A 25,329-nucleotide genomic window follows, 5' to 3' on the forward strand; every position below is an offset into this window, starting at 1 on the left:
CGGGTGGTCGCCGCTAACATTGGGTACTGCTATATAATCTATGCACAAGTGTGTAATCTGCAGCTCATATGCCTCAAACGGAATATGCTACTTACCAGTATGCATCTGTTCTTGGCATGTAGAGCTGCAGAACTACACACGCCCACCCGCCTCCCCGGCTACCTATATCTGTTCCAGTTTATCTTATTTAGATAGCACACACATGGGCATCTTCACTGTTACTACTACGCTCCATCTTTCCCTGCTGGCGAAAAACAATCTGAGGATGGAGCCGAAGCCCATGCGCAATACGATCCAGAGGAGGAGTCACCGACCTCGTGACTTCCAAAGACTTTCCAAGAGGAAAAACAAACTGCAAACATCCGGGCCCAACACCAGATAGCGATATATGCACAAGTGTGTAGATCTGCAGCTCTACATGCCATGAACAGATGCATACTGGTAAGTAGCATATTCCTTATTGGTATTTATTTATCAACAACACACATCAAAATAATGCCCATGGTTATGTAGACCTGGATCATTGCACATAATACATCCACGATCTGAAAGAAACACGTTAGTTAGATTCCTTACCTTAGAATATCCCCAGGCGTCAGGCTGGATTCGGAAAGATTTTTCGTCAGCTATACCCTTGCGCGTTGCTAGGCGTCGTCTGCGGCTCCGTGTCTGTCGTCGGCGTCATAATCGCTGAGATGACGTCGTCGGAGTACTTAGACGCCGCCCTCGCGCGCTGACGTCAGTTCTCCTTTTTTCCGCGCCAGTAAGCATACCCTTTAGTCACTTTTTGACTAAACTTTTTGGACTTTTTTTGGTTCATCTTTCGAGTCGACCTAGACTTCTGGTGCCGGTAGGGATGCCCGGTTTCAAGCCGTGCGACGCCTGTCACCGACTGATGTCCGTTACAGATCATCACCGTCGGTGTATCTACTGACTTGGGGCCGACCATGATGCCGAGTCGTGCCCCGACTGCCGGGCCTTGACATCGAAGGCTAGGCGGGAGCGGTCCCGCAAGCTCCTCGAGATCCGGCAGTCGGCTCCGCGCTGCTCGAGGTTCCGATCGAGGAGTAGGTCGAGGGACCGGTCGCAGAGCCGCAGCCAGCACCGTTCGTCGGGGTCGAAGTCCTCTTATTCCGGTAAGTCGAGGCACAGTAAGAAGAAGTCGAAGATGCGACATCGCTCTTCTGACTCCCCTCGCCGGTCGCGCGAGTCGGCTGAGGGTTCGGGTGGCGCCACCGGCGCGGCTCTGTCGGAGCCGCAGGAGTCGCATCCGGCCCCATACCCTTCGGTCCCTGGGCCTAATGGGACTCTGGGCGAGATTCGGGACTTCCTCGTGGCCATGAGGAGTCTCGCTCCGCCGTCGAGGCGTACCTTCAGGCCCCGCAGGTCCGACTGGGAGGTCTAGTGAGCCGGCGGTTCTGGCCCTGGTGCCGTCATCGACTTCGGTCCTGACGCCGCAGGCCCCCGGGGAACCCAGACCAGGATCCCGGTCAACGCCGGTGGACCTTAAAACCCCTCCGCTGGCTCTGACCCAAATGGTGCCGCCCTTCGGAGTTTTAGCCCTGGTCCGGCGTCGGAGCGACGCCGCCCGGCGCCGTCTCCGGCGGATGAGCAATTCATCTACCGCCTGGCTCCGTCCTTTCAACCTGTCTACCAGGAGCCGGATGACTGGGACGACTGGGAGGGGTCTGAGGACCCTCTGGCACATCAGTGCCAGTTTAATCAGGACTGGGCAGACAAGCTGGTGGATGCCAGTGGTCTGGACACCTCCCCTGACACTGGCTTCATCTCTCCTCCCTCCATGGGTACGAAGGAGGGTGCAACCTATTCTGTGGTGCTGCACAGGGCTGCCGAAGCCCTTCATCTGGAGCTCCCTGCAGCGGCCTCCTCACTGAAGTGCTTCAACCGCCAGTAAGCTCCTCAGAGTCTCTACTGCAGTTCAATGAAGCACTGACTGCCGTTCTGATGGGCACCTGTTCCAAGCCGTCCACAGTCATTCCTGTGGACCGGAACATGGCCCGGCGCCACTGCCCTGCTCCCAGCTTTCTGTCAGTGTACCCCACCCCTGAGAGCCCGGTTATCCAGGCCTCTACGTCCCAGACCGCCTTCCTGTTCGCTCCTCCGGATTGGGAATCCAAAAGGTTGGAACAGTTTGGGAAGAAGCTGTTTTCCGCCCTCAGTTTGGGTTGCGGTCTATCAACACCGCGTGCCTTTTGGACCGTTACATCCACTCCCTGTGGGATACGGTGGCTGATGTGCTGCCCCAGTGTCTGGAGGAGGCCCGGACACGGCTCGCCCAGGCTCTTGCTGAGGGGCGGGATGCAGCACGGTACTCAATTTGATGTGGGCTTGACACCACGGACTCGCTAGGTAGGGCGATTGCAACGACGGTGGCGATTTGTCGCCACGCCTGACTGAGATCCCCAAATTTCTCCGGGGATGTCCAGAGCACATTCATTGACATGCTCTTTGATGGCCGTCGCCTCTTTGGCGACAAAGCGGATAGTGCGCTGGAGCGCTTTAAGGACTCCAGGGCTATGGCCAAGTCCTTGGGCCTCTCGGCCCGCGCCCGCAAACTTCCGCTTTTCGCCCCTTTCGTGGCCAAGGATGGGGCGTCCCCGTACGTCCGTCTAGCCACAGGCCACAGAACCAGTCTCAACGTGGTCACGGACGTAGATTCCGCTGAGGCGGAGCAGGGGGACAGAGAGCCGGTCAGCCCACATCTGCCCCCGCAGCATCTGCCTCAAAGCCTTCCTAGTCTGACTTTTCAGGCCCATTCCACGCCAGTGGGAGGCAGAGTTCGCCATCACCTGCTCCACTGGCGTACTATCACGTCAGACAGGTGGGTGCTGCAAATCGTCCAAAGGGGCTACTCCCTCCACTTCGAGGCGACCCCTCCAGCCATGCCACCGCAGTACCACCGCATGTCGGGGGATCAGTTGTTACTTCTGCGGGAGGAAGTTACGGCCCTCTTGGCCAAGGGGGCCATCAAGCGCGCTCCTGGGCCAGAAGTAGGACGGGGTTGCTACTCCCACTACTTTCTAGTTCCCAAGAAGGGCAAGGGGTGCCTGCGCCCTATCTTGGACCTCTGGAGCGTCAACGCCTTCCTCCGGAAGGAGAAGTTCAAGATGCTCACTTTAGCTCAGGTTCTAGCTGCCCTAGACCCTGGAGACTGGATGGTAGCGTTGGACTTGCAGGACGCTTATTTCCACATCCCCGTCCTGCCGGCCCACCAGCGTTACCTGCGGTTCACGGTAGGCCACGAGCACTTTCAGTTTACCGTGCTCCCCTTCGGCCTCACCAGTACCCCTCGGGTGTTCACGAAAGTGATGGTGGTGGTCGCATTTCATCTGCGCAGATTGGGGGTTCCAGTCTTCCCCTATATCGACGACTGGTTGTTGAAGGCAGGCTCGCCCCAGGCAGTCGTCTCCCACCTCCAAACTACGGCCGACCTCCTGCATTTGCTGGGGTTCTCCATCAACGTGCCGAAGTCACATCTGAGTCCCTCCCAGAAGCTTCTTTTCATTGGAGCGGTTCTGGACTCTGCGCTGTTTCGGGTCTATCCTCCAGAACAGCGAGTTCGGGATATTCAGGCTCTGATTCCGATCTTTCAGCCTTTATCCCGTGTTTCGGTCAGGATGGTCCTGCGGCTGCTGGGTCTGATGGCCTCCTGCATCCTGCATCCTGCTGGTACATCACGCCAGGTGGCGGATTGGGGCTCTGCAGTGGGAGCTGGAGTTCCAGTGGGCCCAACATCGGGGCAACCTGTCCGACCACATCCGGATCTCGGAGGGCACTGCAAGACCGTTGCAGTGGTGGTTTACGGACCGCAATTGGGTCAGGGGCAGATGCCTCTCCCTACCCCAACCGGAGCACGTAGTTGTGTTGGATGCGTCCCTCCTGGGATGGGGGGCCACATGGGAGAGGCGGAGATCAGAGGCCTCTAGTCTCCGGCGGAGTCCCAGCTCCATAGCAACCTATTGGAGCTGCGGGCGATCCGGCTTGCACTGAAGACATTCCTTCCCTCTGTATGGGGAAGTGTAGTGCAGGTGTTCACGGAAAACACCACCGCCATGTGGTATTGCAACAAACAGTGCGGGGTGGGGTCGTAGACCCTTTGTCAGGAGGCTCTGCGCCTCTGGACATGGCTGGAACATCAGGGCATCACCCTGGTGGTGCAACACCTGGCAGGTTCTCTGAACGCCAGGACGGACGAACTCAGCCACCGGTGCATGATGGATCACGAATGGCGTCTGAACTCGGACGTGGCGCAAGGCCTCTTTCGGCAGTGGGGAGAGCCTTGGTTAGATTTATTCGCCACCGAAGAGAACGCGCAATGTCAGCAGTTCTGCGCGTTGGAATTTCCAAGGCGGCACTTGCTCGGATATGCTTTTCGTCGCGAATGGAGTTGCGGTCTGTTGTACGCCTTTCCGCCTATACTACTTCTGCCCAGAGTGCTGAAGAAGATCAGGCGCGACCGGGCCCAAGTCATCCTTGTGGCTCTGGATTGGGCACGAAGGTACTGGTATCCCGAGCTACTGAGTCTGTCAATCGATCCCCCGATTCGACTGCCTCTTCAGGAGAACCTTCTGTCGCAGCAGCAGGGGATGGTTCTCCACCCAAACCTGTCCAGCCTCCACCTCCATGCGTGGAGATTGAGCGGCGACAGTTGATGCCATTTGACTTGCCTCCTGAAGTCTGTGATGTCATTCTGGCAGCCAGGCGTCCCTCCACTAAAACTGTATACGCCTGCAGGTGAAACAAATTTGTGGCATGGTGCACAGCAAAGGCTGTGGATCCCCTTTCCGCCCCTCTTTCTGAAGTTCTCCTCTTTCTTCTTTTCCTGGCCCAGCATGGCTCTGCTCTGGGCACCCTCAAGGTATATCTTTCAACTGTCTCTTCCTTCTTACGGCTTCCTGATCAGCCTTCTCTTTTCAAGTCCCCTGTTGTTGATAGATTCTTAAAAGGCATTACTCACATGTTTCCTCCTGTCCCTTTCGTAATGCCTCAGTGGGACTTGAACCTGGTGTTGACCTATCTGATGTGCGCTCCTTTTGAGCCACTTCATAATTGTCCTCTTTGTCTTCTGACTCTTAAGACTGCTTTCCTGGTAGCCATCACCTCTGGCAGAAGGGTGAGTGAGCTCCAGGCTCTTTCTTCTAAACCTCCTTTCCTTTCTGTCCATCCGGACAAGGTTGTTCTCAGGACTCATCCTTCCTTTCTCCCTAAGGTGGTTACTGCCTTTCTCATCGGCCAGTCTGTTACATTGCCCACCTTGTTTCCGCCTCCGCATCCCTCGAAGGAGGAAGAGCGGCTCCACCGTCTGGACCCAAAACGTGCGCTCTTCTTCTATCTGGACCGCACGAAACAGTTCCGGGTGGACGATCAACTCTTTGTTGGCTACGTGGGCGCTAAGAAGGGGTGGGCAGTGCACAAGCGGACCATCTCTCGGTGGGTCGTTTTGTGCATTAAGACCTGGCTAAGAAGGAACCTCCTGTGGGGCTGAGAGCCCATTCCACTCGGGCCACGGCGGCTACTACTGCCCTGGGACGGGGAGTCCCTCTGCAGTACATTTGTCAGGCAGCAACATGGGCCTCGCTGCACACGTTTGCCAAGCATTAGTGCCTGCACAGCCAAGTCCGGAGAGACAGCTTCTTTTTCCATTCTCCAGGACTTCCTCGTGTGAACTTGGTTCGCAGACCCACCACCGGGGTTGATATTGCCGGGGTATCTATTCTAAGGTAAGGAATCTATCTGTAAGAAACATTTGTTAGTTAGATTCCTTACCGCCCCACCCATCCTCCCCGTTCAGCGAACTGATAACTAGGGTTAAGGTCCTCCCTTTCAGGGCCCTAGATTAATGGCACCAGTGTCGGTTTCTTGCTTGGCTCTGCGTTCCTGGCGCGGACAGTTATGTACAAGAACTGACGTCATCCCGACGATCACGACGTCGACGACTGACGCGGAGCCGCATACGACGCCTAGCGCCACGCAAGGGTATTGCTGACGAAAAATCTTTCCGAATCCAGCCTGACGCCTGGGGATATTCTAAGGTAAGGAATCTAACTAACTAATGTTTCTTACAGATATATCGTTACCGAAGGTAAGTAACTTGTTCGTCAGGCAGGAAAAGGAATATTTAAAGCTACCAACCTAGCAAGGTATTAGAAGAGCCCAGGAACGGCAGCAGCAACAAATATTACAGTCTACTAGGACCGGATGACCCGGTGAATCTTAGCAGCTGTGAAACACAAAGGAAAGAGGGGGGCAGGATAAGAAATCGGTCTGATACATCAATCTCCAAATGAGCAGATAATGTAAATCCAGTATTTGTAAAGCGCGAACAGCTACCCAAAGGTTTTCTGGCGCTGGGGGCTGTCGGGAAGATTAAGCAAGCTATTGCCCAGAGTCGCATGGTGCTGGGCTGTCCTGCTGCCAGTGCCGGGGATCGAACCATGAGCCCCAGATTCCAGCATCAGTCGCCCTGGCCGCGGCGCCACACCTCTTCCCTTAATCTTGTAGAGATTGCCATATAGCGTTGGGTATGGAAACTTGGGACTGCAATGTTGCTTAGTCCTCACTAATCTTTATCACAAAAGATCATGTTTTTCAACCGAGCAGAATCAGTGGGGCAAGTCCTACGGCCTCAGTGAAGTGCCAGACCATGTTATGCAGGTAGAAGAGCAATGGCAGTAAATCTACAAATTCTTTTTGGGAGAAAGATATACTTTCTAGCAGAACATCGTCCAGGGGTACACAATCAGATTGCGGATCTGCTCAGTCGTCAGACACAGCAAATCGACGAATGGGAACTTCAGCCAGAAGTTCTTCATCCATTTTTTCACATGTGGGGCCACCCAGACATATATCTGTTTGCTACATACACAAACGCAAAATACCTAACCTTCGCCGCCAGGTATCCACACCCATTGTCCAAGCGCAATGCGATATGGATGAACTGGTCAGGCAGATTTGCATACGCTTTTCCGCCACTCCTGCTCATTCCATTAGTAGTGCGCAAGCTCATACAACAGTCTCAAGATGATCCTAGTTGCTCCAACATGGGCCTGGCAGCCATGGTTCACAACCCTCCTGGAACTCTCAGTAGTTCCACACCAAAAACTACAACACTTTCCAAAGCTTCTTACACAGAACCATGGAGAGATCAGGCATCCAGATCCAGCTCAACTAAACCTAGCAATCTGGCTCCTGAAGTCCTAGAGTTTGTGTGAGAAGTTGGCCTGATGTATGATGTCACTAGTTATAGTGTACACCTTATATCAGTCCAAATACCCTTATGGTGATTGGTTGTAAAGTCAACCTTATAGACCAGCTATCCTAGTGGTAGCATGGACAAGAGCAGTCTTAGGCTAAACTCTGAATGGCATGTGAAGCCAGCTGTGATACCATATATAATCCCTTGAATACCAAATGAAAGGACACCACAACAGATATATATATATAAAATAAAGTGTATTTATTCTAAGCAAACCCTCAGCACTCTTTATGAGTTTAGAGGTAAGTACAACACAGTCTTATTAATGCATACAGTAAGTCACACAGGTAAGTAATACAGTTAGGCCCTAGGGGCCACGCAAACCATATACTAAATAAGTGGTATAAGAACCACTGTCACGGAAATAGAATAGGCCTAGGCCTAGGGAATCGCTGGGGCTACACTACACTAGCGTTAGTTAGGGAGTGGGAGGCCCACGGGATTCGTGTGCAGAGTGGAAACACTCACGCGTAATGCGTAAAAGTCAATAGCAATGTTACAGTTTAGAAATAGATAGATTTAGGACACTTCCGGAGTAGCTAGGAAGTTGAGACTTGAAAACTAGACACTAGGATAGTCACTATCCTGATGAGCACCGGAGTACCCAAGTTACCTAGCCCACAGGCTGCGGGTGCATAGGGGTGAAGATGCGTCGTTTTCGTCGTCGACTCCTATGGATGCCTGAAGAAAGATGCTGACAGGCAGTCAGGAGAGAGTGTCCGGTGGATCCCAAGCCTGGGATCAAGAAGAGAAGAAACCTGCAAGCAGAGGGGACAGAGTCAAGGTCACTAGCCAGTGACCACGTGGAACCAGGAAGGAACCAGGCGATGTCGTGAAGAGTTGCAGGTGAAGGTGAAGCTTGTCGCTGCAGCCAGGAGGACCAGGAAGCGTCGAGGACGACCAGGACCAGGAGGCGAGCTGTCCCACGAAGGCTCTTGCTGTCGGCGGCGTCGAAGTTGGACTAGGACTCACCAAGCCTTGGCAAGCGGAACCCACGAAGAACAAGGGACTTGCTTCTGGTGCAGACCAGGAAGGTCTGGGGTGCTTCTTCTTTGCAGGGAAGCGGGAGCCAGTCTGGAGGAGCCAAACCAGCGCAGAAGGTTTCAGGGAGCGTCGTCACAAAGGCCACTAGCCAGCGGGCAAGCAACCGGACAGACGCGGCAAGCAGGAAAATGCTGAAGGGCCCCACGCAGGACTCGTGGAGTGTGGGGGGCTGGTCTTCGGTGCAGATGGTGCTTGGGGTTGGGGCTTCTCAATCCCCGGTGCACAACTTCGAGGGTACCTCAGAAGCTGCGCTGTAAGTTACTAGCCACTTTTCCCAGGTAGCCGGTCCCACGTCGCTCGTCGCCTCCACGGATCTCAGCTCTGCTGCAGATGTGGATGAGGGTCGGAGAAGTCTGGAAATCAAGGCTCTGGTCGGGCTCTGCAGTCGGTTCCTCGTCGAACGTTTCACAAAGCAAAGGGTAGTCACTTGATGGTGCCTGTTTGCACAGGGTAGCCACTCCTTGGCTACAAGGGAGATTCTTCAGTCTTCTTCTTTCGTCGAATGTCGAAGGTCCAGAGTTTCTGTTCAGTTTTGCAGGTTCAGGATAATCTAAAGTCTTGAGGCCCAACTCCCACTCTTATACTAATCTGGGGGGCTGGGGCTACCTGCTAGGTCACGCCTTATGGGTGGGACCTGGGAGGGGGTGGTTACACCCACTTCCCTTTGTCCAGTTTCGCGCCAGAGCTGGGGCTGGAGTGCCCCAGCACCGGTTTGAACTGGACTATGCAAGGAACACCTTGTGTGCCCCAGGCATGTCTCATTCCTTTCAGCCCACCCTGCCCCAATACACTAAAGGCTGTCTGGAGAGGTGCTAGCACCTCCCCAAGCAGGAAACCTATTGTCCAAGCCTCCCTGGCTGGGATCACTCCCAGCTGCAGGAGGTCAGACTTGTGTCGTGGCAGCAGCATCCATTTTGTGATGCTGAGGCTTTGGTCAGAGGTTACACAGCAAAGTATGATTTTAACATGTCTCTCCCTCTAGAAGGGAGGAATAATATCCTCATCACCAGAAATGGTATGGGGGTATTATTCCAAAGTGTTAGACACCTTACACGACATGTTTTGATACAGCCCAACCATAGTTACCATAACCGTTTAAGATTATAAGGCACTTTAAGAGTATATGGTAGGCTATATCATAGAACAGCTATAAGGACATGGTTCCGAAAGCTGCAGACAGGCTCAGCTCATGCTAGAGCACCATCTCACATGTTACCAAGCACTCTGCCTCCAGGATTGTTAAGGCCTGCCATAGGAGTGACTGATAGGTACACATGTGTCTATATATAGGGTAGGTATAGGAATACTACACCTAAGCAAGGGGTGATTACACGACCTTGCCCCAGCTGAGTGATCAGCCAGTTGTGTCTGATTGGAAGGCCAGACCAGGGGTGGCATAATACATGCTGCAGCCCCTGGGAGGCCTAGGGTACACCTATGCCCTGGGTACCTAGGGTACACTGTACAGGGTCCAATAAGGTGATCCTTACCAATTGGGAATGTACCTAGGGTACATGGAATCCATTTTACAGAGAGAGCAGACAGCCTGAGACCCTGAATGGCAGGATCTCAGGCCAACTAAGTCGAAAAACCAGCTAGACACTAGGCAAAAAGTTGGGGGTAACCATAGTCAGATATCCACCTTCCTACACAACCCCCCCCCAAACGAAAGGAGATAAGGCTGGCCTTTACAAGGTAAGCCTCTATTGCCTGAGTGGCCATATAAGGAAGAACCAGCACTGGCATGGTTACCCCCTGTCTCATGGTCCACTAAGCAATCCCTCATCCTAGAGATATCATAGGGTCTCCACCATAGGGAATCTCTACCTTTGGTGTGTCTTTGCAAAGAAAAAGGCTGGTGTTGAGATGGAGTACTGAAGTGAGTGTCCTCAAAGTGAGGCCTCAGCTTCCTCCAATCATCCTCCACCATGGATGCCTTTCTTTCTCTAACTGAGTTGCACTGTGCTCTCAGGGTCAGCCTCTGGCTACCTAAAGCTGGAGGCTGGGTCCCTTTTGTGGGCTTACTGGAGGGACAGGTCAGGTTTGGGGCCCTAAGGTCCCAGGTTTGCCTGTGCCCAACAGAATCCCTCTGGGGGAGGTCCCTAACTACCTGTGAAGGGGATCCCTCAGGAATGTTTTTACCCATCACCTGGCTAGGGCAACTAACCAGGCAATCCTCATTCTTTTGAAGGGGGGGTTCTTGTGGACAGGGGCCCTCTTGGGGTCCACTGGCCTCCCTGGCCTCTGCAGCCCTGGGCTGACTGAGGCAGGGTAGAGAGAGGCAGGCTACCTGCACCAGACTGGGTCCCACCTTGGAAGGGGCCACTGACATCAGAGGCTCTGCCAGGCCAGGCCTGGCTACCTCTGGGGCAGTTCCTTCACAAGGGGTGAGGTCAGATCCCTGAGGAGGCTGACCTTTTCCTAATGTCTGGGGGGAGGGAGACTTTTCTTCCTCCCCACTACTCTCTGTCTGTGTGGAGTGATCCATTGTTTCAGGCTTCACTACACCTATATCAGTCTGAGTGTGGGCTGAGACCATTACAGCCTTGCCAACCTTTTCAGGAAGGCCCTCAGTTTGGGTTTGAGCTGTGACTGTTACAGCTCTGTCAGTTTCTACAGGGAAGTCTGTCTGTGCCTGGGCTGTGGCTACCACTGCCCTTCCAACCTTTTCAGGGAGGAAAGCTACTTGGACAGGGGTTGTGACTGGCACAACCCCACTACCCTTTTTGGAAAGGCCTACCATTTTGGAATGGGTGTCTTGTTCAACTTCAGCCCAAGCTGAGAGTTCTAAGTCATTCCCCAGCAAGCAGTCCACAGGCAAGGTTGGAGACACTGCCACCCTTTTAGGGCCAGTGACCCCTCCCCAGCTGAGACATACCTCTGCCATGGGATGACTGTTCTGTTTGCCATCAATGTTAGTTACCTGGTATGAGAAACCAGGCAAAAGCTGCTCAGAGGGAACTAGCCTATGGGCCACCATAGTGATGCTAGCTCCAGTGTCTCTGTAGGCCTCAGCTTTTCTACCATTGATGTAGGGTTCCTGTCTGTACCTACCCAAAGTGTTGGGACAGGCAGTGAAGTTGGCAAACCCCATGCCACCATCACAGACTAGAGTAGCTGCTGTAGGGGAGTTGGCTAAGCCAGAGTCCCCCTGTGTTCCCCAAGAAAACCCAACCAAATTTTTGGGGGCACTCCCACCACCTGGGGGATTACTGCTGACAGTAATAGGTGGTGTGACAGGAGTAGTTGGAGGAACAGTTTTGTTTTTAGCCTGTGGACAACTGCTGTCAGTTTTCCAATGCCCAGGTGTTTTACACACATGGCAGTAAGGCTTTTTAACTGTGGTAGAGGAGGGAGCTTGGGACCCACCACCCTGTGTGGAGTTTTGGGGCCCTGAGGAAGATTTCTCTTTTGCTTTATCCCCACCCTTCTCTTGAGGCTTGGTGGTATCTTTCTTTTGGTCACCACCCTGATTTTTAGGCCTAATCCTGGTCCTGACCCATTTATCTGCCCTCTTTCCCAATTCTTGGGGAGAGGTCAAATCTGAGTCTACCAGGTGTTGATGGAGGAGCTGGTTCTGACAATTACTAAGGATCTGCTCCCTCATAATCAAGTTGTACAATCCTGTATAGTCCTGCACCTTGCTGCCAGTTAACCAACCTTCCAAAGCCTTAGTGGCACAATCCACAAAATCAGACCAGTCCTGTGTCTGTGTCTTCTGGGTGTCTCTGAACAACAACCTATATTGCTCAGTGGTTAAGCCAAACCCATCTATCAGAGCACTCTTCAGGACTTTGTAATTATTTGCATCCTCATCACTGACTGTGAGGAGCTTGTCTCTACCTTTATCAGAAAAGGAGAGCCACAAGATAGCTGCCCACTGACTTTGGGGTACCTGCTGTACTTTGCAGGCCCTCTCCAAAGCAGTCATCCATTTGTGGATGTCATCCCCATTCTGATATGGGGGGACTATCTTGCTTAGGTTTCTATGGTCATAAGACCTATCCCTATCTCTAGGAATGTTGCTGCCACCAGTGGGTTCTGACCCACACAATTTTTGCTCTCTAGCCAGAGCAAGCTTCTCTTTGGCAAGGGCAATTTCTTCCCTCTGAATCCTCAGATTAGCTTCCCTCATTCTGGCTTTATGCTCCTTTCTCTCAGGTGAAGTCATTCCCCTGTGAGAGGAAGCATTGGAGATGCTAGAAACATGGGAGTGGATGGATTCCCTTGAAGGGGATCTGTCCCTCCTGCTTCTCTGTGAAAGCCTACTTGGGGGTCTGTATGGGGGGACCCCATGCAAACTCCCATGTAAACTTAGGTTAGCCTGGCTAAGTCTTCCTACTTGGCCCTGGCTGTCTACCTCTTCCTCTGAAGTCCCATCTGACTCATCTGTGGTGGGTAGACCCCTATCTACAGCTATGGCACCATCCCTGGCAGCTCTTTCAGCATCATAGGCCTCCAGAAGCTCCACTAGCTGTCTAAGGGTAGGGTTTGCACCCTGTTTTATTCCTCTGGAGGTACACAATTGTCTCATCTCCTGGAATGTTAAGGTATCATACCTAGAGGGGGTCTTCTGCAGACCTGCCCCTCCTGAGAGAGCATCTACTTGATCTTCTCCCAGAGGCATGATCTAGTGAGGGTGTGGTGTGTGCACCTACCTACACTAGTTGTTTCTACTAAACCTTTCTAGTAGTTGTAGTCAGGGTGTGTTATTCCCTTCAACCTACAACTACAAAGTCCAGTAGGACTTAAGTATAATAATCTATGTTATATGTACCTAGACAATATCTGTGTGATCTTTCAATTTAGTATCTCAAGATTACAATGGTATTACAACAGCAAGCTCAGATCCCAACCGCTGCTCACCAATGTGAGAAGTTGGCCTGATGTATGATGTCACTAGTTATAGTGTACACCTTATATCAGTCCAAATACCCTTATGGTGATTGGTTGTAAAGTCAACCTTATAGACCAGCTATCCTAGTGGTAGCATGGACAAGAGCAGTCTTAGGCTAAACTCTGAATGGCATGTGAAGCCAGCTGTGATACCATATATAATCCCTTGAATACCAAATGAAAGGACACCACAACAGATATATATATATAAAATAAAGTGTATTTATTCTAAGCAAACCCTCAGCACTCTTTATGAGTTTAGAGGTAAGTACAACACAGTCTTATTAATGCATACAGTAAGTCACACAGGTAAGTAATACAGTTAGGCCCTAGGGGCCACGCAAACCATATACTAAATAAGTGGTATAAGAACCACTGTCACGGAAATAGAATAGGCCTAGGCCTAGGGAATCGCTGGGGCTACACTACACTAGCGTTAGTTAGGGAGTGGGAGGCCCACGGGATTCGTGTGCAGAGTGGAAACACTCACGCGTAATGCGTAAAAGTCAATAGCAATGTTACAGTTTAGAAATAGATAGATTTAGGACACTTCCGGAGTAGCTAGGAAGTTGAGACTTGAAAACTAGACACTAGGATAGTCACTATCCTGATGAGCACCGGAGTACCCAAGTTACCTAGCCCACAGGCTGCGGGTGCATAGGGGTGAAGATGCGTCGTTTTCGTCGTCGACTCCTATGGATGCCTGAAGAAAGATGCTGACAGGCAGTCAGGAGAGAGTGTCCGGTGGATCCCAAGCCTGGGATCAAGAAGAGAAGAAACCTGCAAGCAGAGGGGACAGAGTCAAGGTCACTAGCCAGTGACCACGTGGAACCAGGAAGGAACCAGGCGATGTCGTGAAGAGTTGCAGGTGAAGGTGAAGCTTGTCGCTGCAGCCAGGAGGACCAGGAAGCGTCGAGGACGACCAGGACCAGGAGGCGAGCTGTCCCACGAAGGCTCTTGCTGTCGGCGGCGTCGAAGTTGGACTAGGACTCACCAAGCCTTGGCAAGCGGAACCCACGAAGAACAAGGGACTTGCTTCTGGTGCAGACCAGGAAGGTCTGGGGTGCTTCTTCTTTGCAGGGAAGCGGGAGCCAGTCTGGAGGAGCCAAACCAGCGCAGAAGGTTTCAGGGAGCGTCGTCACAAAGGCCACTAGCCAGCGGGCAAGCAACCGGACAGACGCGGCAAGCAGGAAAATGCTGAAGGGCCCCACGCAGGACTCGTGGAGTGTGGGGGGCTGGTCTTCGGTGCAGATGGTGCTTGGGGTTGGGGCTTCTCAATCCCCGGTGCACAACTTCGAGGGTACCTCAGAAGCTGCGCTGTAAGTTACTAGCCACTTTTCCCAGGTAGCCGGTCCCACGTCGCTCGTCGCCTCCACGGATCTCAGCTCTGCTGCAGATGTGGATGAGGGTCGGAGAAGTCTGGAAATCAAGGCTCTGGTCGGGCTCTGCAGTCGGTTCCTCGTCGAACGTTTCACAAAGCAAAGGGTAGTCACTTGATGGTGCCTGTTTGCACAGGGTAGCCACTCCTTGGCTACAAGGGAGATTCTTCAGTCTTCTTCTTTCGTCGAATGTCGAAGGTCCAGAGTTTCTGTTCAGTTTTGCAGGTTCAGGATAATCTAAAGTCTTGAGGCCCAACTCCCACTCTTATACTAATCTGGGGGGCTGGGGCTACCTGCTAGGTCACGCCTTATGGGTGGGACCTGGGAGGGGGTGGTTACACCCACTTCCCTTTGTCCAGTTTCGCGCCAGAGCTGGGGCTGGAGTGCCCCAGCACCGGTTTGAACTGGACTATGCAAGGAACACCTTGTGTGCCCCAGGCATGTCTCATTCCTTTCAGCCCACCCTGCCCCAATACACTAAAGGCTGTCTGGAGAGGTGCTAGCACCTCCCCAAGCAGGAAACCTATTGTCCAAGCCTCCCTGGCTGGGATCACTCCCAGCTGCAGGAGGTCAGACTTGTGTCGTGGCAGCAGCATCCATTTTGTGATGCTGAGGCTTTGGTCAGAGGTTACACAGCAAAGTATGATTTTAACATGTCTCTCCCTCTAGAAGGGAGGAATAATATCCTCATCACCAGAAATGGTATGGGGGTATTATTCCAAAGTGTTAGACACCTTACACGACATGTTTTGATACAGCCCAACCATAGTTACCATAACCGTTTAAGATTATAAGGCACTTTAAGAGTATATGGTAGGCTATATCATAGAACAGCTATAAGGACATGGTTCCGAAAGCTGCAGACAGGCTCAGCTCATGCTAGAGCACCATCTCACATGTTACCAAGCACTCTGCCTCCAGGATTGTTAAGGCCTGCCATAGGAGTGACTGATAGGTACACATGTGTCTATATATAGGGTAGGTATAGGAATACTACACCTAAGCAAGGGGTGATTACACGACCTTGCCCCAGCTGAGTGATCAGCCAGTTGTGTCTGATTGGAAGGCCAGACCAGGGGTGGCATAATACATGCTGCAGCCCCTGGGAGGCCTAGGGTACACCTATGCCCTGGGTACCTAGGGTACACTGTACAGGGTCCAATAAGGTGATCCTTACCAATTGGGAATGTACCTAGGGTACATGGAATCCATTTTACAGAGAGAGCAGACAGCCTGAGACCCTGAATGGCAGGATCTCAGGCCAACTAAGTCGAAAAACCAGCTAGACACTAGGCAAAAAGTTGGGGGTAACCATAGTCAGATATCCACCTTCCTACAGTTTGCTTATCTCAACCTCCCACCGGAATGTATGAACCTTATTAAAGAAGCTAGACGCCCTACTACTAGAGCTTGCTATGCAGCCAAATGGAAAGGATTCGTCATTTACTGCAATAACAACAAAATTGACCCACTAGATGCTTCAATTCAAAACATTATTTGCTATTTACTGCATCTACAAAGATGTAATCCGGCATACACATCCATAAGATTACATCTTGCTGCGCTTGCCGCTTACCTTCAAAACAGACAACATTTGTCATTGTTTAGGGTACCTGCTATCAAAGCGTTTATGGAAGGCCTTAAAGGATAATTCCTCCCACAATCCCACCTTCTCCAGTGTTGAATTTTAACATTGCCCTTACTAGGCTCATGGGTCCTCCATTTGAACCTACTTAACCACCATGCTGGGCCGGACGCGCAGCGGACGCACGCAGCGGGTGGCGCGCTAAAGGCAAGCCCGTCCGCGCCAAGTCCGGGCCATGTGCTAGAAAGCCTGGCCAATTCTCTTCTAACTCGGGTAAACCCCGTGTCTACACCAGAGAACAGCTCTTGGAGCTTCAATCTCAAGAGCAGGGGCATTGCAGTCTTATGAACCCCGAGGCTCTGGGTGGTGGTCTGAGGTTTAAATGTGCCTACTGTGAGGTGTCTTTCCTATTGGGTGCAGCTCACTATCCTTTTGAGGATAGTTGTGGGCTCAATCCCTTGCCTCTGATACATTATTTTATGGGATATCTTCTCAATGCCTGATCCCTTATAAAACATGCTACGGAATTCAATGATTTCGCGTCCCTTCGAAAACCCGATTGAGTCTTCATCACTGAAACCTGGGCCAGAGATTGCTCAGGTCCAGATTTAGTGGAGGCTATTCCTTTTGGGTAACTTTTTGATAGACTTGATAGGGAAGGTGGGCGGGCATTTAGGGGTAATGTATAAAGACGTTTACTCCTGTTTTACCGAGGCCCTCACCTCTCCTTCAGATCCCTATCAGGCCCTTTATTTCTCTTAGAAGGTTCTTCCAACCGAAAGTTTGATTGGCGTGGTTACTTACTGGCTGCCTGGACCCAGAGCTCCTTTTACCCAGAATTTCAGTAACCGAATAGAGCCCTATCTAGCTAGCTTAAAGGTTACGTTTCTGGGTGATTTTAAATTACACTTGGAGAATATTCTGTGTCCTGAAACGCAGGACTTCTTGGAAGTCATGGGACTCCTGTGGTTTCCCTCAGTTAGAGAAGAGTCCTACAGCGGGACAGACCCTGGATGGGATTTTCTCTAATGATCCTAGGATCAAGGTCATGGACCCTATTCCACTCTCTTGGTCTGACCACTTTGCCATCCCCTTAATCCTGGAAATGTTAGTATCCCACCATGACCCTAATTTTAAGAATAGGGTGGAGTTGAAAAGAAACCTCAAATATTAGTAGGGAGGATCTTCTTGTTGCAAGAAAGCGCCCTTCAGCCCCATGGTTTTCTGAGAGGTTGAGAAAGCTTAGACCGGTTTGTCGACATCAGGAAAGAAAGTGGCGCATGGACCCTACTACAGATGAAAGGGATCTGTATAAACTCAGGCTAAGGGAATATAAGCAAGCTATTAATGAGGAAAAGGTCTCCTACTAGACAATGATGACGGAATCTATTAGATCCCCTAGGGAACTTTTCAATACGATAAAATTCCCTTTTAGCCCCCTCAACTAGTGTTAAAACCGAGGTCTCCCAGGACCTTTGTGAAGAAATGGCAGATTTCTTCTATGCCAAAATAAATGACATTTACTCCTCCTTGGAGAAGTCCAACTCTGTGGGAGCTAAAACTAATCCCCTTTCTGATCCTCTGGTAGCACCCCTGAAGGACTGCCGTTTGCGCTCCTTTCCTCCTATTCTTCAAGAGTATACTGAGTTGTTGTTAAGTGGGATTAGATCCGGCTCTACCCTTGAACCTTGTTCTCTTAAGATTTTGAAATTAGGAAGTGAGGCCATTGCACCTCCTTTGACCACTATCCTCAATACAGTTATCTCCTCTGGCCAATTTTCCACCACATGGAAAACGGCGGTGGTAAACCCTCTGTTAAAGAAGGCTTCTCCTGACCCGACAGAATTAAAACAACTATCGGCCTATTTCCCTACTGCCCATTCCAGCTAAAATCTTGGAAAAACATCTTAACTGCCATCTCAGTTCTTACTTGGAGGAACACCAACTGCTCGATGGCTCGCAGCATGGCTTCAGGAGTGAACACAGTACGGAGACGGCATTAACTGTTATCCTTAACAACATCCAACAACAGTTTGATGCTGGTCATACCACCCTACTGATCCTCCTGGACCTGACGGCAGCCTTCGATACAATCTCTCCTTGTAGACTGGTGGGCAGGCTTCGGGAAATTGGGATAGAGGACTCTGCACTCAATCTGCTTTCGTCGTTCCTCTTGAATCGCTCACAAAGAGTTAAGATGGGCCAATTTCTTTCTGCCCCTAAACAACTGTTTTGTGGAGTCCCCCAGGGATCCTCATTGAGTCCCACTCTCTTTAATATCTATGTAGCCCTGCTCGCCACTGTGGTAAGGTCTTTTGGCCTAGAAGTGCTTTCCTACGCTGATGACACTCAGATTTTGATTTCCATCACTGAGAGTGTCTCATCTTCAGCAGTAAATTTTAAAAACTGCTTGCGGGCAGTGGCTGCATGGATGGTTGAGAACTACTTGAGACTCAATGGGGATAAAACCGAGGTCTTAATTTTCGGAGACAATATGGAAATATGGTTAGAGGCTTGGTGGATCTTGCACCAGCCCGTCTTAATGCCAAGAATTTAGGCATTATTGTGGACTTCTCTCGTTCCCTGGGCTCACAAATAAATAGAACTGTCTCTACCTGCTTTGAGATGATATGGACTCTCAGGAATATCTTTCGTTTTCTCTCCCTCCTTTCGCGGAAACAGGCAGTGGTGGTCCTTGTGGTGTCTAGGTTAGACTGCAATGCCCTTTAGTTAGGGATAAACAAGGGACTTCTTCATCGACTTCAATTGGTGCAAAATGCCGCCGCTATGCTGGTGATGGGTCTTCCTAAATTCCACTCAGTTTCAGCTACCATCAGAAGCCTGCACTGGCTCCCGTCGGGGAGGAGAATTGTGTTCAAAACCTTATGTCTGGTTCACAAGGCCGTCCACAATAAGGGGTCAGAAGGCATAAATAAAATGTTTCAAAGATCTCTTCCCTGCAAGTATTTGAGATCTGCAAGCAAGAACCGGGTAATAATTCCCAGGGTTATGAATGCCAGGGGGGGGGGGGGGGGAGCTTTCTCATTGATGGGGGCTAATCTGTGGAGTTCCCTTCCTTCCCCAATTTCTACTCTGGAAACCCATTCATCCTTTCGAAAGTCCTTGAAGACCTGGCTTTTCACCTCCTAATCTTTTCCCTGCCTTAACCTTTAAACTCTGACCTCTATAGACATCTCTTACTTTGATCTCTTTCCGCAGCGCCTTGACGCCCCTGGGCTAAGTTTGCGCTGTACAAAACTTATATTCATTCATTCAATCTCTACCCAAATGCGAACTGCCTTTTCCTTACATGGAAAGTAGCTTTCCTTGTCGCAATCACCTCTCTCAGGAGAGTAAGTGCGATCCGGGCTTTAACCATACAAGAACCATTCTTACAAATACATCAAAACAAGGTGGTTCTTAGAACAAATCCGAAATTCCTTCCCAAAGTAATCTCTGCTTTCCATTTTAACTAATCTGTGGAATTACCCGTTTTTTCCCAAAACCAGATTCTGTAGCAGAGAGAGCCCTTCACACACTTGATGTCAAAAGAGCTATACTTTATTACATAGACAGAACTAAACCTTTTAGAAACACAAACCAACTGTTTGTAGCTTTCTCTCCACCTCCTAAAGGAAAACCCATCTCAAAAGCTGGAATTGCCAAATGGATAGTCAAATGCATTCAAATATGCTACCAGAAGGCAAAACGCACATTAACAATTGCCCCTAGAGCGCACTCTACACGACAAATAGGGGCTTCCATAGCATTCTAAGGGAACATTCCCTTAGATGACATTTGTAAAGCAGCAACATAGTCTACAACACACACCTTCACTAAACACTATTGTGTAGGATGTGCAAGCAAAAAAACAAGCTTCTGTGGCCCTGGCTGTTCTTAAAACACTTTTTCAGACCTCTACAACAGATAAAAGTGACTATCGCTAAGGGAGAGCACTGCTATACAGTCTATGCACAAGTATGTATTCTACAGCTTATATGCCCTGAATGGAAAATGCAACTTACCAGTATGCATCTGTTCTTGGCATGTAGAGCTGCAGAATCACATGCGCCCACCCGCCTCCCCGGTTCATCTATCTGTTCCAGCGTTATCTTACTGAGATACATTACACATGGACATCTTTTCTGTTTCTTACAAACTCCATCATTTCCCTTCCTGGTGAAAAACAATCTAAAGATGGAGTCGATGCCCATGCCCATCCAAAGGAGGAGTCACTTGTCTTGTGACTACAAAGACTTCGTCCAAGACAACAAAGTGCAAACATCCGAGCCCAACACCAGATGGCTATCTATGCACAAGTATGTGATTCTGCAGCTGTAAATGCCATGAATAGATGTATACTGGTAAGTAGCATTTTTCTCTCCTTACATAGGATTGCATTGCACGGAAAGACGCACAACTTTGAACCGTATTGCTGTTTAATCTATTGAGCTAAAAACAGAACTTACCTTTGAACAAAGTTCTTGGTTTCACATAATGATATAAAAAAAGTGTTTTTTTTCTAAATTGGTCTCAGATTTATTCTTTGAGTGTGAGCCTCATGTATTGCCTATGTGAGTACAACACATGCTTTGTACTACCCTCTGATAAGCCTAACTGCTAGCCCACACTGCCACAAAAGAGAGCGATAGTATTATCTACTTTAGCCTCAGTAAACCAATTGGGGATCCACTGGACTCTCTACACAGTGTACTTCTCTTTAGTGCACTATATAGAGAACCAGCTTCCGACATATACTTCTTAAGTTCTCCTTCCAACATGTTTTGGTAAATGTGACGAGGTCAATTGTTTCTTCCTCTTGTGTAGTCCCCTTTTGGGCTTAGAAAGAGTCTAGAGCCTAAATCGTGAATATTTCCACACACATCTCAACTCTTATCTTTTTTAAATACTAATAACACCATGGATTGATGTTTTCATTTGTACCTTACATCTATGTACTGTAATCTTCTTCCCGGCACAGCATGTGAAGTTGGTCTTGTGATGCTCTTCAGCGGCTATCATATAACTATTCCTTGGTAGTTTAATAGTGCCCTCTAGGCTGGGCCCTCTAGCACTCTTGGGTGGTCTCCATGTTACACTCACTGGGAACATTAACAGTATCCCAGAGAGATCTGTAATCATTGCTTCTGGGTGGCTTCTTAGGAACACCATGATGACTTGACAGCGTACCATTCAATCCTCTGTCTCTTGTGTGGTCTGTATCTAAAACTCTTTGGATGCCCACTGGGGTTGATGCTCCTTAGTCCTGCGTGATCTCAATATAACATCCCCATGGTAACTTTAGAGTTCTTCAGTGGATTTGGTACTTTGATGGTCTCCGTTTACACTTCCTTGGAAATTTGCTCTGGTGGTTATTTATCACTTTTGAGTGGACTCCTGCTTAATGTATTATCAAATGAGACATAATTATTTTCCAAGAAATGTGAATGTTTTACCTATATCTTGTTAGTTTAATCAAAATTTTTTTTTTAAAAATGAAAGCCTTAGAAAAGGGTTATGAAACCTATGATGCATGTTTACTCTTTGATACTTTGTACTTGGGAGTTGCTATACTTAAGCAAAACTGTGATAAAATTATCTGTAAAATGTATAATAGCTACTTCTCTATCAATTAACTTAAATTTTTCACTCTCTACCTCAGTTCCTATGAAGCCATTGCGGGAAATTTACAATCCCCCAGTTAATGAAACTCCGCTACAAATAATGCAGGATTTTTATTCCACCCTTTATGGGGAATGGTAACGTATTATAAGATCTCAGGCTACTTTTGATGACTCAATGTCGAGCACATTGTATGAAAGTCTGTTAAAATGTCCCTTTTATACACTATAAATGTAACATTATTATGTTCAGTAGAGTGCATTTTTACATGACTGACTGATCTTTACTGTTATTTAGGGGAATGCTTTGCGATTATTGAGCCTGTGTAGAAACAAAGGGCCCCTGGTTAAAAAACTAGCAATACTGACAGTATAAGCCATCAGTGCATGAATACATCTACTCATGTATTGTGTTATGGCTGGACAATGCATCTTTGGCCTACTTGCAAAGGACTTAAGGATTTTGGTGAATATTGACATAGATATATGCGCGAGGAGGTATAGAGCTTCTTCAGATCACATTTCAATTCTGATGGATATAATTACCTCTGCATGTTAATTCTTTGTAACAATTCTTCAATTCTTTATTGAGATGTTCTTTAACCAAAGTAGAACACAGTCATTTGTATTCAGGCTACAACAAGCTGATGGAAAGCATTGCTAACTGAACAAGCAAATTGGTCAGTCTGGTAACAACCAACGTCATTCCTGAACCTGGAGCATGTTAAGGGTATGGGTGACAGTGTTTAATTTCTAAAAACAATATGTGCTCAATGTTTCGCTAACGATGCAACTGGAGCTTGATCAACTCACTGCCCTTGCTAGGTCTGAAAAATGCCATTACCAGTGGACATGTGGATGCATGGCTATTACTATTTTTTTGTGCATAATGGATTAGTAAGCAGATGTGCACTGCTGAAAATAGGCAGCCACCACCACTATGTGGTGGATTGCCATAAAAAGTGCCAGAGTTAAGCCAAATACGGCACAAATTAAGCACTGTGTACACGTGAAGATAGGTTCCTGAGGCAAGAAGCAGGAAGAAGGGCAGACTTATACAAGGTGAAGCAGACAAACTGAGTAAAGAGAAAAAACCTAGAAATGGAGATCTCGTAATCATTTTCTTGGCACTCGCCTTCATAGTATAAAACACTGTAAGTCCTCAGCTCCATTAGAAGAGCTAATTACATAATCTGTTTCTTATTTGAATCTAAAAAACATACAACATTTAGATTAATACGTTTGGTAGGAGAGAGTGTAAGGGATGGGTAATTTACATTCATCCTTACTGTCAAGATTCAACCACTGTGGACAGTATCATTATGGAAAGCAAACACGTGTCCATTCTGAATACATCATCATGGACCCTCTTAGAGCCTTTAGAAGTGGACCCCAAGTTTGTTTAAATGATTCGGTTTAGTTGTTGACTTGATATTGAATTTCTATTAAGATGGATAGTTTTAGCCTTAGATGCCTCACCTTTAGAATATCCCAAAGTGTCAGACTGGATCTAAAGAATTTTTCAGCAGTGCTCCCCCACATCACTAGGTGTCACTGTGTGGCTCTGTGTTGGCTTTGTACTGCCCTGGAAATGACAAAGCAAACCTCTAGGAAAGTAGGATCTGCTTTCATGGTTACCCCTGCTTTTTGCTTGGTGTCAGAGTGTTTTTGACCTAGTCTGACGGGGACCTTGCTAATCAGGACCCCAGTCACTGCTGTCTCCCCTAAATTGACATGGTATGTACTTTTGTCCCTCCACAATTGGTTAGTGGTGTACCCTTGTAAGTCCCTGGTATATGGTAATAAGGTACACAGGGCATAGGTACACCAGGGGTCTCCCATGGGCTGCAGCATGTATTGTGCCACCTATGGGAGTGCACTTAAACTGTGACTACAGGCCTTCTATTGCAGCCTGTGCCAGTTGGTGCTTGCTCCAATCACGACAGATATGTTTCCTTATATCTGAGGTCACTGCACTTAAAACCTATGTCACTCCTATAGCAGCCTCTTCAGTCCTGAGGGCAGGGTGCTTGGTTATAATTGTGAGGGTGCCCCTGCCTGACCAGGACACCCCTGCAAACCCCAGACTCGATTCTCCATGCTTTGTAAGTGTGGTCAGCCATTTTCATACATAATTGGGACATCAGTCATTACGAGATGTCTAACTATATAATGGCTGCACCAAACACTGAAGCAAGGAGTAGGCACTTGAAAAATGGGGGAAAACAAGGATAAGATAGGAGCAAGAGCGACGCAGCAGCACGGGGAGACCTGGGTCTGGTACCACCACACATGATCATAAGTCAAAACTGATGGAAAAATTAGCTAACAGATTTTTTTCCTCTATTAGCCTTGATTTGAGGCCGGTGAATGATAGCTGTCTTGTAGGCTGCTATTCCTCCCATGCCCTTTGAGACTTAGCGGCGTAGGTTTTACTGGCTGATTGGGGTACCTTTGGTCTAGGAACATTCAGGGTGGCTGTGAGGCAGTGAACTTTGCTATTCTCTCTGGCTTGGATACAACCGCCTGCTTAGGTTGAGCAATGGGTTCCAGCGTGGCAATTTGGTGACAAGCCTGGATGACGTCTGTGGGCTTCTCCAAGGGAGTACAAGTGTCTCTGATGGACATGCCATTTTATGACTCCCACCTCTGATGAAACAAGCATATTTTGCCCTGGAATGGTTTAAGAAGAGTAGGGCCAGGAGCATGTTTTTTGGGTCTTTCCACCCCACCAGCAGTTCTAACAGTTTTTCTCTCTCCGTGTCTATGGTCAGGGCTTTTGCCAACGCCAGACTCCTCCACCAACCCAGCAAGCCTTTCAGCCCTTTTGTGGCCTTGACCATGGTACTCAACGCTCAAACAGCCAGGACGTGTACAGTTCAGTCCCCTGCAAAATTTCTTTGGAGTGCTCTTGCCAGCACACAGCCACCTTGTTGGAGGCATGATCCAATATTTTGCAGCATAAATCTTTTGTGAATTCACATGCTGTGTATTATCCTATCATCTAGTGGCTGGGTACGGAATTCTCCGCTTTTCTGTAGTCTCACTTCTATTTTTTGTTGTTGGGCATCATTGGTTCTCTTCCAGGGGATACTCATGAAAGTCATAAGCACTAGAATATTCCCACCCATGCGCCGGACCCCGGAAACTCAATCATATATGTGACAAACATATATCTATGTTCGAGGCATGTGGGCTGCTGAATTCATATCTGTGCATAGATCGCCGCCTAGTGTTGGGTCCGGATGTTTGCACGTTGTTGTCCTGGAAGAGTCTTCGAAGTATCCTTGGATAGGTGACTCCTCCCCTGGACTACAGTGCGCATGGGCATCCTCTCCATCCTCAGATTGTTTTTTTCCGCCATTGGGTTCGGATGTGCTATCTTAACTCCAGTTAGGAAAAACTTTGTATCGAGGCCTAAAGGCCTTTAGTTCGCGTCGGTACTGTTCACTCGATCGGTTTCGACTCTACCTGTTAGCTTACTAACTTTGGAAACAACTTTTCGCTTTTTACCTGACCATCGACGAC

The 25,329-nt window shown here is 49.1% G+C and overlaps 1 protein-coding gene across 1 annotated transcript in view; it reads left to right on the forward strand.

Moving 5' to 3' along the window:
• LOC146816480 (exportin-5-like) overlaps positions 1–25,329 on the forward strand; it is a 1,728,456-nt gene that overhangs the window by 1,234,083 nt on the left and 469,044 nt on the right. Inside the window, exon 22 of the mRNA XM_085610324.1 lies at positions 21,843–21,939. Within this exon, the coding sequence (XP_085466450.1) occupies positions 21,843–21,939 (97 nt within the window). The remainder of the gene's footprint in view (positions 1–21,842; positions 21,940–25,329) is intronic.

Source organism: Triturus cristatus, chromosome 6 (assembly GCF_964204655.1).
Source record: "Triturus cristatus chromosome 6, aTriCri1.1, whole genome shotgun sequence".
Lineage (NCBI taxonomy): Eukaryota > Metazoa > Chordata > Amphibia > Caudata > Salamandridae > Triturus > Triturus cristatus.